Raw genomic sequence first — 17077 nt, forward strand, 5'->3', positions numbered from 1 at the left:
ATGTCAGTTTCTCAGTTTGTATGACCAAAGGAAGCAAAAATAGGTAAAATAGGAGGCAAGATTAACAGGATCTTTGAGGGTTACCAAGGTTACCATTTGTCTGCAGTAACTGTTGACAAAGGTAGATGAAACTTGATAACAAGGAAAATGTTTTAAGCAGGTACATTTTTACAAAACAAATTAGTTTTCTGTTTTTCAGACGTTTTGTCAAAGGTGGGGGTGATGGATCAAGGGAAAACAGTGAGTCAGAAGTTGTGATTGCTCATGGAAACAGATATAGCACTTTCGTTTCCAGAGCATAACTTATAAACTGTTAAATATTTCATTCATTCATCCATCTTACACATCACATATTCACTGTTGCCTTTTGCTATTCAGATTTGTTTGGAAATTATATTGTTTCTGATTTAAAACGTTGGATTTTGTTTCAAATGAAGATATGGATATTTTCGGGAGCTGAACTCATAAAAAGTTCAATACTTCTTCGTGAAACTTTATATACATACCAAGCAAGCACTGAACTGGTGCCTTTCGTGATTAGGGAGTTTTTCAGTTTTATAACCAGCAAACTGGGTTCATTCCTAAACTGTTCTATATTTCTTTATGAAGCTTTGATTATACATCAGGCATGTGCTCAACTGGTACATTTTGTTATTCAGGAATTTTTTACATTTTTGTTTTTTTGTTTCTAAGGCAACAAATTGGACTTGATACATGACACTACACGGTGGGGATTTCCAGTATCCTGTGCTGGTTGTAAGAAGTGATTAGATGGAGTCAGTGGTCAGACTCAGTGACCTGGCTAAATGTGGGACATTGTACCATGACAGCGAGGGATGTTGCTCATGGTGTCAATCACTGGATTGTTTGGTCCAGACTCAAATATTTACAGGCCAATGTCACAAAGCAGAAATATTGCTGAGTGCGCCATTAAACAACAAACAAACAAACTCTGATTACTCAGCATTTAAAACTGTTACTTCCACTGGCATGGATTGTTGCTCACGATATTAATCACTGGATTGTCTGCTCCACATTCGATTATTTATATAGTGGCCGTCATACAGCTGAAATATTGCTGCGGGTTAAACAACAAGCACACATTCTGATTACTCAACATAAATGGTTCTTACTTCGCTGGCATGGATCGTTGCTCACAATATAAATCACTGGATTGTCTGCTCCACATATGATTATATATACAGTGGCCGTCATACAGCTGAAATATTGCTGCGGGTTAAACAACAAGCACACAGACACTGATTACTCAGCATAAATAGCTGTTACCATGGTTACTCACACTGGCAAATATTCCATATGTATCATCTGAAACATAATAGACTTGGTCATCAACGGGCGGTTCCAGGATAGACCCCCTCTCCATCCGGTGCCCTGATGGATGCTGCGGGCTGCTGTCGGTGCTGATGCTGTCGAACTGGCTGTAGTCTTGGGTGTCAAGGACATCCATCTTTGTTGCTGTTGCAATATTTCAGTCCACAATCATTGTTACTTTATGTTAGTAGCCAGGGAAAGTCCATCTACAACAAACATGACAAAGGGGGATGCAAACACAATTGGGATCTTCAAATATATAGTAACTTTGCAGGCATATCAGTGAAGCTATTTTACACACAAAATCCTGTAGAGCTGGAGAACACAAAATCCTGTAGACCTGGAGAACACAAATACCTGTAGACCTGGAGAACACAAAATCCTGTAGACCTGGAGAACACAAAATCCTGTAGACCTGGAGAACACAAAATCATGTAGACCTGGAGAACACAAAATCCTGTAGACCTGGAGAACACAAAATCATGTAGAGCTGGAGAACACAAAATCATGTAGACCTGGAGAACACAAAATCATGTAGACCTGGAGAACACAAAATCATGTAGAGCTGGAGAACACAAAATCCTGTAGAGCTGGAGAACACAAAATCCTGTAGACCTGGAGAACACAAAATCCTGTAGACCTGGAGAACACAAAATCATGTAGACCTGGAGAACACAAAATCATGTAGACCTGGAGAACACAAAATCCTGTAGACCTGGAGAACACAAAATCCTGTAGACCTGGAGAACACAAAATCATGTAGACCTGGAGAACACAAAATCATGTAGAGCTGGAGAACACAAAATCCTGTAGAGCTGGAGAACACAAAATCATGTAGACCTGGAGAACACAAAATCATGTAGAGCTGGAGAACACAAAATCCTGTAGAGCTGGAGAACACAAAATCATGTAGACCTGGAGAACACAAAATCCTGTAGACCTGGAGAACACAAAATTATGTAGACCTGGAGAACACAAAGTTTTAGCCCCATAATGCCGAGCGCCAGACAGGGTAACAACAAGTACCATCTTTTAACATCTTTTGGTATGATGCGGCCACCTTGCCTTGGGAAGATGATCTGGGTTAAGCATGTTTCTTGTGTCTGCATCACGTGCAGCACATGCTGGTACTTGTCCTGGTCAACCTACACCTGTTGTGCAACACAACCTGTGGTAGTCTCAAGTTTCAAGGTGGATGGTGCAGGGAGTGTATATGACAACGTGAAATCTGCACTATTTCTTGTAACTCGAATTACACTGGACCAATAGTAGTTGTAGGACTCTTATGAAACAATAAAAATTATCCAATAATCATGATAATAGAACCACAGCTCCTTCCTTTAATAAACAGAGATTGATCGTTAAACACAAATTGGAAATTACTAAATTTCCTTTTTTCTGACACTGACTTTGATGATACTGTCACCTGACATAACAATCTGCTGAAAAACGTTGCAAGTGGGATTCGAACCTGCAGAGTCTGCATTTAACTAAAGGCAAACAAATGCAGTCTTGTGCCATATATACTGAACATATTTTGTGGAAGTAACAATTAAATATTTACTAATATCAACATTATTAGTAAATCAATTATTGACAATGGTGAAGGGGTACATTACATTTGTGATTCTTCAGTATCTTATTCTACATTTCTATACATAGAATATATGTGTGATTTGGTAACTTCTTTGTCAGAACATGCATTTCATAGTCGGGAAGGGCGAAGTGAATGTGTGAAAGCCTCAGTGCACACATTCAGGCAACACTAAACTCTTCTGGCAGGTAAGCATAGACTTTATTATGGTAATCAAAACATGTTGTTTAAACATTTAGGTGCTTAAATGCTTTTGTAATAAGTTGTGAGCCATGGCATAAATATGTTAGATCACACAGACCTTGACGTTGAAATGGTAAGTTTTTGCTCATTACAGTAATTATTCCTTTGGTGTGTCTGGGACAGATTCAATTCCAAGCTGCCAAAGATATAGATAAAATATTGTTGGCTGGCAAAAAACAACATGCACACTCTTCTGCATACAACTTCTGTATGCCTGTCAAAGATTTGGTAAATATCATGTCAGTTTAAACAGCCTCACATTGTTTGCAACATCTGACAATAAACAGCTGTACTAATGTGAACCAAACCATATCAACTGTAAGTCAATATATCATATGTAAGCAAAAAAATCGTCATGCAGAATTTATTTGTGCGATGTAATGTGACACGATCCGCATTTGATTAGAAATGTGTGAGACAGGTGAATGGATATGCACCCGATATGGAACACTGTCAAACAGAACACCGCCTCTTTGGTCTATCTACAACATCACAGGGGGTGTGTCCCACACAGTCTGTCACAGAGTGACACAAAGTAACTTGACTAAATTTGTTATTAAAGGATATGAAAAGAAACAACATACCTATCTGTTGTCACGAGGGAGACATGTCAGTAATGACTAGCTGGTTATAACGGACAACTACTACATCAAGTCCAGGACGCTAGGTCACCGCGAGTTCTGTCAGTCTCAGATTAAAAGTCACCGCCTTGTGTAAGTGAGACAGAGCAAAGAGTGACCGGAAGTTTACATTTTGACAGGTGCCCCAAGGGGAGTAACTCTATAGCATTTCGACTACAATTAAAGTAAGCGTACTTAAAATCAATGTCTGCGCTATACTTTTTACCAACCTTAATTTGCTTCTTGTACACCCATTAATATGAACTCGAATCTTGAAAAGTAGTGCACGGTAATTTGAGAGTAGGAAAGTAGTTGGAAAGCCCGATGCAAATCTGAGACGTGTATCACATTACGAAACTCACGAGATAGTGGCTACTCGTTAAAATTAATATTGAATATAATCCACGCCACTCGGTGATAAACTGGGTATTTGACAACCACCATTTTATATCCTTTATGTATTTATTTCGGAATCATAGTACAGAAGGTCATTGCCTTGTTGAATATACATTATTTGATTTAATTAAAAATTATGTTCATTTTCAGAGGTCAATCAAAAGGCGCGTTGCGCATCTCATAAAAGTGGTTTGCCTGAAGGAATTGGTTGATGAGCGAGTGGATGTCGTTGACTTCGCGGTCATCAGTATTACAGCTACTTCACGGCGGCCTGTAGAAACAGGAGCGTAGCTAGGGGTAATTAAAATGTAAGCAATAATATTGCCGTACGCATTTTTTCTTAAACATTCATAACGCTTATCAAACACGTCGAACCAGCTTATCAACGACAATTTTGACACTGGTGGGCTGGTCAACCTGAAAATTAACCACAGTGAGTGTGTGAGTTGGGTTTAACGCCGCTTTTAACAGTATTCCAGTTATATCGCGGCGTGTCAGCTTAATGTGGGAGGAAAGCCCGAAGTGATGCAGGTCTCAGACGTTTATCACTTCGGTGAAACCCACGAGCACGGGTACTGACAAACCTAGAAATCGGGGCGAACCAGGATTCGAACCCACAATCATAGGTTTCTGGTCTCCCCAAGGGACGCAACTCTGCAGAGCAAATCGCGGCGCCTCAGACGACTGGGCTACCCGTGCCCCGAAATTAACCAAAGACTGTGTAACTATAACAAACGACCTGAAACAAGAACACACCAAAGTATTTTTAAATCATTATTTTATTTTATTTTTGTAACCAATAACCAATTCAAAGTGTAAGTACTTGCTTTTTGTGCTACATGGTAGCTACGCCACTTGTAAATAATCAAGCCTAGCTGCATCAGGCAAAACCAGTGATTGAAAACATGAACAGCGATCCACTCTATCTGGAAACTTTGACATGCAATCAACAACTTACAGAACTGACCACCCGATTCCCATTCTAGTCGTCTCACAGGACGAGTATGAGGCACTGGGGGCATATTCCTACCTGTAATTTCAACAGGGTTTTATTCTTAAATGAAACTTTTATGCTCAGGTACAAACAATTTAATATTCTCGATTGTGCATGTAAAAGACCCGTGAAGAGCCGGGGTAGAATAGGTCTTCAGCAACCCATGCTTGTCGTAAAAGGCGACTATGCTTGTCGTAAAAGGCGACTAACGGGACCGGGTGGTCAGGCTCGCTGACTTGGTTGATGCATGTCATAGATCCCAATTGCGTGGATCGATGCTCATGATATCGATCACTGGATTGTCTGGTCCAGACTCGATTATTTACAGGCGTCATATAGCTGGAATATTGCTGAATGCGGCGTTAAACAACAAACCAACCAACCATGTAAACGCTACAGGTTTTATTGATAAATTTTCTGTTTGGGAACAATGGTGTAAAAATGAATATGTTACCCGTTGGAGTGATATGTTAAGAAAGGAAGAGGGGCGAAATGGGCTTAATAAATTGAGAATGTATCGATGTTACAAACAAGTATATGGGACAGAATACTATGTTTCAAATAAGATGCCCAGAACCTATAGATCGGCACTAGCCAAGTTTAGATGTGGCGTGGCTCCTATTCGAGTGGAAATCGGTCGATACGAAGGTGTACCTGTCAACAACAGAAAATGTTTTCACTGTAATGACAGCGTAGAAGACGAGGTCCATGTTTTGTTTCACTGCGTATTATATGATGATATCAGGGCAACTCTTTTTAATGAATGTATTGCTAAATCTTATAATGTTTTAGATATACCTCCAGTGTGTGTTTTATACTTGCCAAAGTCTGCTTTTTAATTCTTAATCGTAGAAAACATCTTTTATATGGATAACTTTTTACTGTATCATCTTTATATCATTTATGTATAAATTCTGTGATAATTCGTCGCTCATAATTCTATTGAATGGTTCTGTACATTTTATCTATGTCAAGTAGTACAAAGCTGTTTTATGTATGTACAGGAGTGAGACGTTAATAAACTATTGTCTGTCTGTCTGTCTGTCTGTCTGTCTGTCTGTAAAGTTTCCCGGAAAGCGCCCGTATAATCCCTTCGAACTCTCCGCCCCAAAACAACAACCCTGCCGTTATAGCGCGCGTATGGGCGTATGTAAGTAATATAGGTCGGTGGTTTTAGAGACATAAGTAATATGTTTGTACAAAATATTTTTGACTTTGCTGAAAACAAACCACGAGCTTATTTATCATGAAATCTTAATAGTTACGTGTCTCAGATATGTATTATAGTATTAGCAGTTTGAAATAAAAAACGAATTGAAACTACACCAGACAACACATTTTGTACCGGGACTGCACGTTTTTTAAGCCCAGGGCTTTATTACGGATTATTCCTGTTTTAGTTGAGTAAAATTTCATCCAAATTTAAGCCCAGGGCTTAAAAACGGAAAAGGACAAAAACATGATGAGAAAAATCAGAATCACATGTGTAATGAAACAATACTCACAAATGGAATGAGAGCAACACTTTAACATAAGACATGATTTTCATTTTCAGCTTGAAAGCATTGAGACAGAAATGTTCAAAATTGAAATGACACCTGTCAAAATGGTAATAACAAACCATTATCGCAGTTATGCGTCTTTGTCATATGCTTTTAAAATGCCACACTAAATATCCAGAATATCACCTGCAATGTGCTCTGTAAATACTGAAACCTCTAACAGTGCTTATATGCAATATTAATGGGAATTGGCGAATTAGAAGTGTGCTAAAACACATGTTGAAGAATATCCGGTATATGTTTTCGTTATTAAGCGGGCTAAATAACGAGAAGGCTTAAATACGTGCAGTTCCGGCAGTCGCCACTGCTGGAGGATTTTGTCCAATGAGAGATCGCCATATGATCACGTGGTGTATATTTCTATCCCAATAAATGCATTGTGGACATTACATTTAAAGGACAGTTGTCTGCATGCACATTCCATGCAAAACGTGATATTTATCAGTACGCTATCGCATCGCGAGGCGGTATTCTAGTATACTTTCACTCTTCTAACTTCACAGGGGCGGTCGGGTAGGTAGTGGTTAAAGTGTTCGCTCGTCACGCCGAAGACCCTGGTTCAAAGACATGTATACAAAGCATGGGCGGATACAGAGGGAAGGGGGGGGGGGGGGGCGCACCCCACCCCCCTTTTTTATATCTCGAATAAAATCTTTATTTCTGTATAAATTACCACCAAAGACAATAAATATATCCTAATTGTGCACCCCCCACCCCCCACCCTTTTAAAAATCCGCCCATGCACAGATTGAAAGAAGTCTACAACTAATTCCCAGTACCCAGTACCCAGTACCCAGTACCCAGTACCCAAATGTTAGACTTGTCGAGTCTCTACTTTGTTAACAAACGTCACGTAACAAACAGGACAGGGACTTTGGCAACAAATAAACAAAATTAAATTTGATTTTTTTGCTTACTGTTTTTTAGGCCATTCGAAACACACAGTTTGTGTGCCATCAAATATATCTCGTATGTTTGTTAATTTATTTTGGAATATGGGTGGTCGGGTAGCCTAGTGGTTAAAGCGTTAGCTCGTCACGCCGAAGACCCGGGTTCGATTCCCGACATGGGTACAATGTGTGAAGCCCATTTCTGGTGTCCCCCGCCGTGATATTGCTGGAATATTGCTGAAAGCGGCGTAAAACCACACTCACTCACTCACTTATTTTGGAATAAGTGACCACTTCCAGTCTATGCGTCATTATGACCCACGTGTAAAAATATATTAATGATTTGTTTGTTGTTTAACGCTCACTCATCAGTATTCCAGTAATACAAGATTAATATGCAACGAACTTATTTGACACATCAGATGTTTGTTATATGAACCTGTATGATGTACCATACAAAGGGCACAGAAGCACCTTCATGGGCCAGCCAAGTAGCACTGTGTTGAAAGTAGAATTCAAGTATCTGTCGCGTACTTGTATCAAACTATTCACTGTATTCGAATCCGCCTCAAACATCACCAAACATTATTCACCCCTTATCAAACATCAAAAGACATAATTCTCAAATTCTCGCGTAAGATGGCTCATGTGAATCAATAGCACATGACCCGGTGATCTCATTTTAAGAGGGTAGCGTTGTTACTCAAAGGACACTACCCGTATTTGTATGTTAGCTCTTAAAATAGCGCTCGTGTTTGAAACAGGTCTAACGGGTGCTTCTTTACAATGCCGAACAGGTTTGTTATGTTTCGGCAGCCCGGATTTTGTTTGCAATAAACACGCCAACCCTCTCTATTGTGACTTTAAGCGCTGAGTTTTCAATAAAATGTCATTTGTGTTTTGGGTTGTGGTCTCAATTTTTAAACTTTTAATATTGCCTCGGTCTGGCCGTGGCTTGTTTTTTTTGTCATCATAAAAGCGCGCCATTTTTTTATGTAAGAATGATTCAGCGACATTGGCATAACATTAAATGACAAGCAACGGTGAGTGAGTTTATTTCTCGCTGCCTTTAGAAATAAAGTTCCCTAAGAGCAGGCATTTTGGGGGCCCCCATTAATATAAATATGTTATGTGTCTCTCCCTTGTGATAATGAGACATTCTAAATGCATTTACTCTCATAACATAAGGGGCAACAGCTATGTACCAATAGAACAATCAACCCGTATCTGATTATATTGTAATATACTAGTAGATGCTATGTACCAACCCCATCAGTACCTTCTCGAGGTCACTAGGCGTGGCTTGTATTTGTATTATTGAGAAAATGAGGGTAGCTTTTGGTTATGATGTTCATATTTATTAAGACCGCCTCCGTGGTCTAGTGGTAGAGCGTCCGCCAGGAGAGCAGAAGGTCCGGGGTTCGATTGTGTAATATAAGATTTCATAGACTAAATGTTAGTCTAAGCTGCTTCCAACACACGCAGAACCTGTACAGAAGGCTCCAGTGCCTGTATACAACGCCACAGGATGCTCAAGTTGATTCAGATCTTGACTGGCCGAGGGAAAGCCGTCAAGGCGTTGTTCTGGAGGTTCGTTGTCACTGACAACGAAGGATGTGGTCATGGCGTTATCATCCATGAACTGGGGTCTTGTGGATAGAGTTTTTTTGTTATTAGGCGCTGTACTCAGCAATATTCCAGCTTTATGACGGCGGTCTGTAAATATTCGAGTATGGGCTAGACAATCCAGTGATTGACATCATGAGCATCGATCCATGCAGTTGGGATACGATGTCATGCATCAACCAAGACAGCGAGCCTGACCACCCGATCCCTTTTACGGCAAGCATGGGTTACTGAAGACCAATTCTACCCCGGATTTCCATGGGCCTTGTGGCGAGTGGTTGCTTGTCGAAATGGGTTCTAGGACATCTCGGATGTACTGAGGGGCGGCCGAGTAGCCGAGTGGTTAAAGTGTTCGCTCGTCACGCCGAAGACCCGGGTTCGATTCCCGACATGGGTACAATGTGTGAAGCCCATTTCTGGTGTCCCCCGCCGTGATATTGCTGGAATATTGCTAAAAGCGGCGTAAAACCATACTCACTCACTCACTCACTCGAATGTACTGTTTAGCTGTGGGGTCCCCTTTTGTGGTGACCGGCTCCAGCTTTACACCTCAAATCATTAACGAGCCTTCCCCATAAGGGACAGATGGCCTGATGTTCGGTTGTGTATAGGCCATATCCCTGTGTCTCCAGACCCTCAGTCATCCATCCATGACATTTACAATGAACCTGTTTTCATCCGACCAGTGGATTTTCTGCCAGGTACTCAGATTCCAAGCCCGTCGAACTGAACACCATGTCCAACAGAACCTCCGATGGTGACTTGCCAATAGGGGGCGTTTTTGATACATTTCTGTCGCCATTCCTGCTACTCTCATGCGGATTCTCAATGTCCTGTCGCAAATATTTGTACAAGTATCACTTGTCCCCAACTTGATTAAAACTGTTTTCTGGGGGAAAAAATCGAGGGGGGCAACTGGGGATTGCCCATTGTCCATTGCCTATTACCAATCAGTGATAATTTAAGTCCTGGATCCCAGTTGTCCATCGCTATCAACTATCTGAGCTAATTTACCGCTAAGTGTTGGCTTCTATTTGTCCATTGTTAATCACCTGTCAGCGCAAATTAACTGTTGGCTTCCATTGTTAAGTTTCCGCCTTTGTTATCCTATCATCTTTGTTATTCTTACAGGTACATAGATATGTTGTCTGCTTCGTAGCATTTATTCACCCGATGATGTAGTAAGTATATACTCCGAAACGTTGTGTCCCTTATGATAAAGTAGTTGGCATTCATAATTTCGCTTCCTTATATTTATCACTTCTAAATGCCTTTCAAAGACTCAGTACAGTATACATATTATCTCCATCGAGCTTGACCCATTTGTCGCAATAGCTATGTTTTTAGTCTGATGCGAGTGACACGGCGCTGATAACAGACGTCCAATCAATGGACTCACATGAGCGAGAGGAATTCTGTGCTATGTTCCTGAGAAATATAAAAAGCTACAATACGATTTCTTTTCAGTTTTTTGAGGAAAATGAAGAGAATCTATGGTCCATTATTCATAAAATAAAAACTAATAAATAATATTATAATTACAACCCAATTTGACTCAGCTCTTGCGACATTCTTGAGGCAGGGGGCCTCCTATTCTGACCCCGAATCCCCAAAGGTCCAAGCGCAATGTAACAATGACGCATGTCAAATAGAACAGCAACGAAGGTGAGTTTTCATTGTTTCAAATACATTACACATTACATTATATATATATATACGTTCCTCCATCAATAATTCAGGGGTCGACATACCACGTTCCTCCATCACTACTTCAGGGGTTGTATACACCAAGTTCCTCCATCAGTACTTCAGGGGTTGTATACACCAAGTTCCTCCATCAGTACTTCATGGGTTGTATACATCACGTTCCTCCATCAGTACTTCAGGGGTTGTATACACCACGTTCCTCCATCAGTACTTCAGGGGTTGTATACATCACGTTCCTCCATCAGTACTTCATGGGTTGTATACATCACGTTCCTCCATCAGTACATCAGGGGTTGTATACACCACGTTCCTCCATCAGTACTTCAGGGGTTGTACATACCACGTTCCTCCATCAATACTTCAGGGGTTGTATACACCACGTTCCTCCATCAGTACTTCATGGGTTGTATACACCACGTTCCCCTATCAATACTTCAGGGGTTGTATACACCACGTTCCCCTATCAATACTTCAGGGGTTGTATACACCACGTTCCTCCATCAGTACTTCAGGGGTTGTACATACCACGTTCCCCCATCACAACTTCAGGGGTTGTAAACATCATGTTCCTCCATCGTTACTTCAGGGGTTGTATACATCACGTTCCTCCATCAGTACTTCAGGGGTTGTAAACACCACGTTCCCCTATCAATACTTCAGGGGTTGTATACACCACGTTCCCCTATCAATACTTCAGGGGTTCTATACACCACGTTCCCCTCTCAATACTTCAGGGGTTGTATACACCACGTTCCTCCATCAATACTTCAGGGGTTGTACATACCACGTTCCTCCATCACAATACTTCAGGGGTTGTAAACATCACGTTCCCCCATCGTTACTTCAGGGGTTGTATACACCACGTTCCCCCACCAGTACTTCAGGGGTTGTACATACCACGTTCCCCCATCACAACTTCAGGGGTTGTAAACATCACGTTCCTCCATCACTACTTCAGGGGTTGTATACACCACGTTCCCCCATCAGTACTTCAGGGATTGTATACACCACGTTCCTCCATCAATACTTCAGGGGTTGTATACACCACGTACCTCCATCACTACTTCAGGGGTTGTATACACCACGTTCCTCCATCAATACTTCAGGGGTTGTATACACCACGTACCTCCATCACTACTTCAGGGGTTGTATACACCACGTTCCTCCATCAATACTTCAGGGATTGTATACACCACGTTCCTCCATCACTACTTCAGGGATTGTATACACCAAGTTCCTCCATCACTACTTCAGGGGTTGTATACACCACGTTCCCCCATCACTACTTCAGGGGTTGTATACACCAAGTTCCTCCATCACTACTTCAGGGGTTGTATACACCAAGTTCCTCCATCACAACTTCAGGGATTGTATACACCAAGTTCCTCCATCAGTACTTCAGGGGTTGTATACACCAAGTTCCTCCATCACTACTTCAGGGGTTGTATACACCACGTTCCTCCATCACTACTTCAGGGGTTGTATACACCAAGTTCCTCCATCACTACTTCAGGGGTTGTATACACTAAGTTCCTCCATCAATACTTCAGGGGTTGTATACACCACGTACCTCCATCACTACTTCAGGGGTTGTATACACCACGTTCCTCCATCACTACTTCAGGGGTTGTATACACCACGTTCCTCCATCAATACTTCAGGGATTGTATACACCAAGTTCCTCCATCACTACTTCAGGGGTTGTATACACCAAGTTCCTCCATCACTACTTCAGGGGTTGTATACACAACGTTCCTCCATCACTACTTCAGGGGTTGTATACATCACGTTCCTCCATCAGTACTTCAGGGGTTGTATACACCAAGTTCCTCCATCACTACTTCAGGGGTTGTATACATCACGTTCCTCCATCACTACTTCAGGGGTTGAATACACCACGTTCCTCCATCAATACTTCAGGGATTGTATACACCAAGTTCCTCCATCACTACTTCAGGGGTTGTATACACCAAGTTCCTCCATCACTACTTCAGGGGTTGTATACATCACGTTCCTCCATCACTACTTCAGGGGTTGAATACACCACGTTCCTCCATCAATACTTCAGGGGTTGTATACACCACGTACCTCCATCACTACTTCAGGGGTTGAATACACCACGTTCCTCCATCAATATTTCAGGGGTTGTATACACCACGTACCTCCATCACTACTTCAGGGGTTGTATACATCACGTTCCTCCATCACTACTTCAGGGGTTGTATACATCACGTTCCTCGATCAGTACTTCAGGGGTTGTATACACCACGTTCCTCCATCAGTACTTCAGGGGTTGTATACACCACGTTCCTCCATCAGTACTTCAGGGGTTGTATACACAACGTTCCTCCATCACTACTTCAGGGGTTGTATACATCACGTTCCTCCATCAGTACTTCAGGGGTTTTATACACCACGTTCCTCCATCAGTACTTCAGGGGTTGTATACATCACGTTCCTCGATCAGTACTTCAGGGGTTGTATACACCAAGTTCCTCCATCACTACTTCAGGGGTTGTATACACCAAGTTCCTCCATCACTACTTCAGGGGTTGTATACACCACGTTCCTCCATCAGTACTTCAGGGGTTGTATACACAACGTTCCTCCATCAATACTTCAGGGGTTGTATACACCACGTTCCTCCATCACTACTTCAGCGGTTGTATACACAACGTTCCTCCATCAATACTTCAGGGGTTGTATACACCACGTTCCTCCATCAGTACTTCAGGGGTTGTATACACCACGTTCCTCCATCAATACTTCAGGGGTTGTATACATCACGTTCCTCCATCAATACTTCAGGGGTTGTGTACACCACGTTCTTCCATCACTATTTCAGGGGTTGTATGTATACACCACGTTCCTCCATCACTACTTCAGGGGTTGTATACATCACGTTCCTCGATCAGTACTTCAGGGGTTGAATACACCACGTTCTTCCATCAGTGAATAATAGGTATACACTACCCGTGAATTCATACGATCGGTTGGCATACTGTATGCAAAGCGGACATCAATATAATAGAATATCACATAAGTTGAACGGCTGAGGGCATGCATGGAAGGAAGGTTCCATGATCATTTTGGAGGATGATAGCAACCGAGGTAATATTTGAGTATGATTCTGTATCATATCTATCATAATTTTGTAAGGAATAAATTATTTATTATGCAAATATTTTATTTCTAACATATGATATTCACGATACGGAAACATACGAGGGTAATAATCACTTTATATTATAATGTCATTTTGCAAATAATCCATGTATAAGACGTATTTCAAAGAAATCAAAGAAGTAACTATAGAACCTCGTATGAATGAGTGAGGTTTGAGTGAACCACCCCATCGTCATAGAGTGCCAAAATATATACAGCCGCGATTGTCTATATATAGAAACACACACATCGGGAAACCTCGCATAACATACCGGGAACTTTTGTAAATAATCTATTGATCAAGCAGACAATGTATCCGTGTATGTGGCAAGAGATCATATGATGTGGCTTAAAAGTAGTCCCTGCCCGGGGACCTCATTTGCGTCATTGAACGGATCGCAAGGGAGGATCCGGCATCTTTGAAAGGGAGGGCTCCAAATTATCAAAACCCTCTCTCAAGATATTTGGACTGTCTACAACAATATACTGAACTTAGTTTTCAAAAAGGGGAGATAGTGATCGGGACACCCCCCCCCCCCCCCCCCCCCCCCCCCCCCCCCTGGAATCGTTCTACTAATTGCAAGTTTATGGGGCTAGTTTATCACATCGATAACACTATCTAATCTACGACAAAACTATGTACCCTTAGTTCTAGACTTTGTCTTTGAAATGAAAATATCGTACAGAAAAAACAGTTGTTCAGGTATCTTAATAAAAATATAATAAAAGGGAGCCCAGTGACTCTCTTCATTTTCAGCAGTAATCTAGACTTCCCAAACATTATAGACTTGTATGGGCTGTATTTGATATATATTTGAATCAGGATCTGTAAGACAGACTACCTTTGTTCCTAAACGCATGTTAGACAAACATCTCGTCACTGAAATAAGAATATTTTAAAAGTTGTTTTTTAATTTATTTGAGTGAGCACATTGAATCTCGGAGTCTGAAACCGAAGACGTATAGGCTGGAAGAATGTTGTATACTTGCTTCAGAATTTTCGGATGTATTTATTCAGGATCCGTAGAGGAGACTACAACATTAGATACTACAGTACCCGCCACCCCCGCTCCCAAGTGGCACTGGCTAAATGTCGTAAAGTTTATAACTCCGCAGCCTGATAACGTAGAGCTGTCGTTGCGGGTCTTGACCTTGCGTGCTATGTGTGAAACTGGGACCAAGCTTCTGTAGAGATCTGAATGTAGGTGATCTATCGGCGATCAGTTCCTACTTATTCAGACTATCCATTATTACACGGAGGCGCCATTTCTTTCAAACACGAACCTACCTGTCGTATCCAGTACAATAAACAATTATTTACAAAGCCAAATAAAAGTATAATTTTGTTCATTTACTATTAAACAAGATTCATATTTGATACATTTTTAACAGCAACCTAGAACAATACCGACACTTTAAACTTTAAAAGTAGGGATAACTTTAGTTAAATCTTTTATAACGCAATATTTCTTCTCGTTTTATATTTTCTTTGTCTGGTTCTGATTTTGTGGAATATATCTAGCTTGATTTGCCTTGTTTGTCATTTAGCCTGGTTTCCATTAAACTAAATGCAGCTATCCATAGTCATTGTGCACGCCTATGACTACATCATAACTCTAACATATAACAGCTTGCAACGAGATGTAAGAATTAAAGTGAACTAGCCCAAACCTGCAACAATATTCAGTTCAACAATAATAACAACAGCCCAGCCATAACTCAATACGCCACCTCCTCGCTATAACGCCTAACGCTCGTTCATCCTAGTGTGACCGCGATCAGTCTGGTGAGTTGACTTGTACTACCGGGTAGGGAAGCTTGTTGTTTTGTGGCACGCCAGCACAGCTTACTTATCGGACCAGTACTCGTTGGTGTTGTGCTTTTGCAAGTCGGAAACACTTTGTCATTGTCCCCCTTACTCGGACATAAAGTATTGGATCTGTGTTTTCTGGAGCTGGGTCTTTGAATTTTTTCGGAGCATTATGGCACGTGGACGTAGTGGTCGTCGCGGACGGACAAGCAGCAGAGCAGCGGAGCAACCTCGTCGACGAAGATACAACTTCAGAGCGTACGTATATTCATTTGTTATGTTCGCATGCGTGCCATGTCGGCTATATTATACATAAAGCGTTTAATTGGAAAGCTGGTTTCGATGTGGACCGGACATATTATTCACACTATTCACGATGCACCGATACAGTAATATGTCGTCTGTTTGTATGTCACAGATCGATAACACAGGTAACAAGCATTTGCAGTTATGTTGCATCTGATCCGGTGTAATGTCCTCCCTTGTCTTGTATATCGATTCTGTAATGCATCGAGATAAACGTCATAATAGCTTATAAGTTTACTTGTTGTATGGTAGTGATCGCCATTTCGCGATACCACTTGCAAGAATGCCAGACGGTGGAGCCAAGGATCAAGTTTCAATGTATTGAAACTAATTTCATACACACCATAATGTAGGCGTTGCATAACGCATGCGTCACTTTTCAAATTCAAAATGTACAATGGTCGTCATGGCTGTGAGATAAATTGGTAGCCTTCTTGCAAGGCTTGATACTTGATATGCCCGACGCTGAAAGGAACATGGTTTACGTTACATCGTGTTGCATAACACTGTACAATCCTGAACAATAAGTTTGTCGTATCATAAAATGAGCAGGGGGTTTAATGCAATTTGCAGGTTTCTAGAGAATGGCGAAAACAGGACAGACGCGGTTGGGTGCACTGTGCATGGGAGGGGTCACAAGGCTCAACGGGGAATGGGTGGGGGAGAAATGGGGCATAGGAGATGTGCTGAGCAGAGCGTTAATCTAGGAGTCATTTTTGACTGACATCTGAGACTGATTTACGTGGGGGTGGAGGGAGCATTAAATGAAATTTGAAAATAAGTACAAGAATTTCAAACTTTCAGCCTTGACGAATGTCAATGGTTATTGATG

At 41.3% G+C, this 17077-nt stretch overlaps 2 protein-coding genes across 4 annotated transcripts in view; one reads left to right on the forward strand and one right to left on the reverse strand.

Moving 5' to 3' along the window:
* Positions 1-3926, reverse strand: part of LOC124117330 (chloride channel protein B-like) — a 34851-nt gene extending 30925 nt beyond the window's left edge. For both annotated transcript variants that reach the window (XR_007221715.1, XM_048397495.1), the window contains exons 1-2: positions 3754-3926; positions 1301-1538 (exon numbers count right to left, since the gene is read on the reverse strand). Coding sequence is in view for 1 of the 2 variants with exons in the window: in XM_048397495.1 (XP_048253452.1) it covers positions 1301-1468 (168 nt within the window). In the remaining variant the exon portion in view is untranslated. The remainder of the gene's footprint in view (positions 1-1300; positions 1539-3753) is intronic.
* An 11962-nt stretch (positions 3927-15888) lies between these two features.
* The window catches only part of LOC124135421 (hemocyte protein-glutamine gamma-glutamyltransferase-like), a 28857-nt gene continuing 27668 nt past the window's right edge, over positions 15889-17077 (forward strand). For both annotated transcript variants that reach the window (XM_046500776.2, XM_046500864.2), the window contains exon 1: positions 15889-16197. In XM_046500776.2, coding sequence (XP_046356732.2) covers positions 16112-16197 — 86 coding nt within the window. In that variant the 5' untranslated portion in view covers positions 15889-16111. The remainder of the gene's footprint in view (positions 16198-17077) is intronic.

The sequence above is a fragment of the Haliotis rufescens genome, unplaced genomic scaffold (genome assembly GCF_023055435.1).
Source record: "Haliotis rufescens isolate VD_foot unplaced genomic scaffold, xgHalRufe1.0.p SCAF_17, whole genome shotgun sequence".
Classification (NCBI taxonomy): Eukaryota; Metazoa; Mollusca; class Gastropoda; order Lepetellida; family Haliotidae; genus Haliotis; species Haliotis rufescens.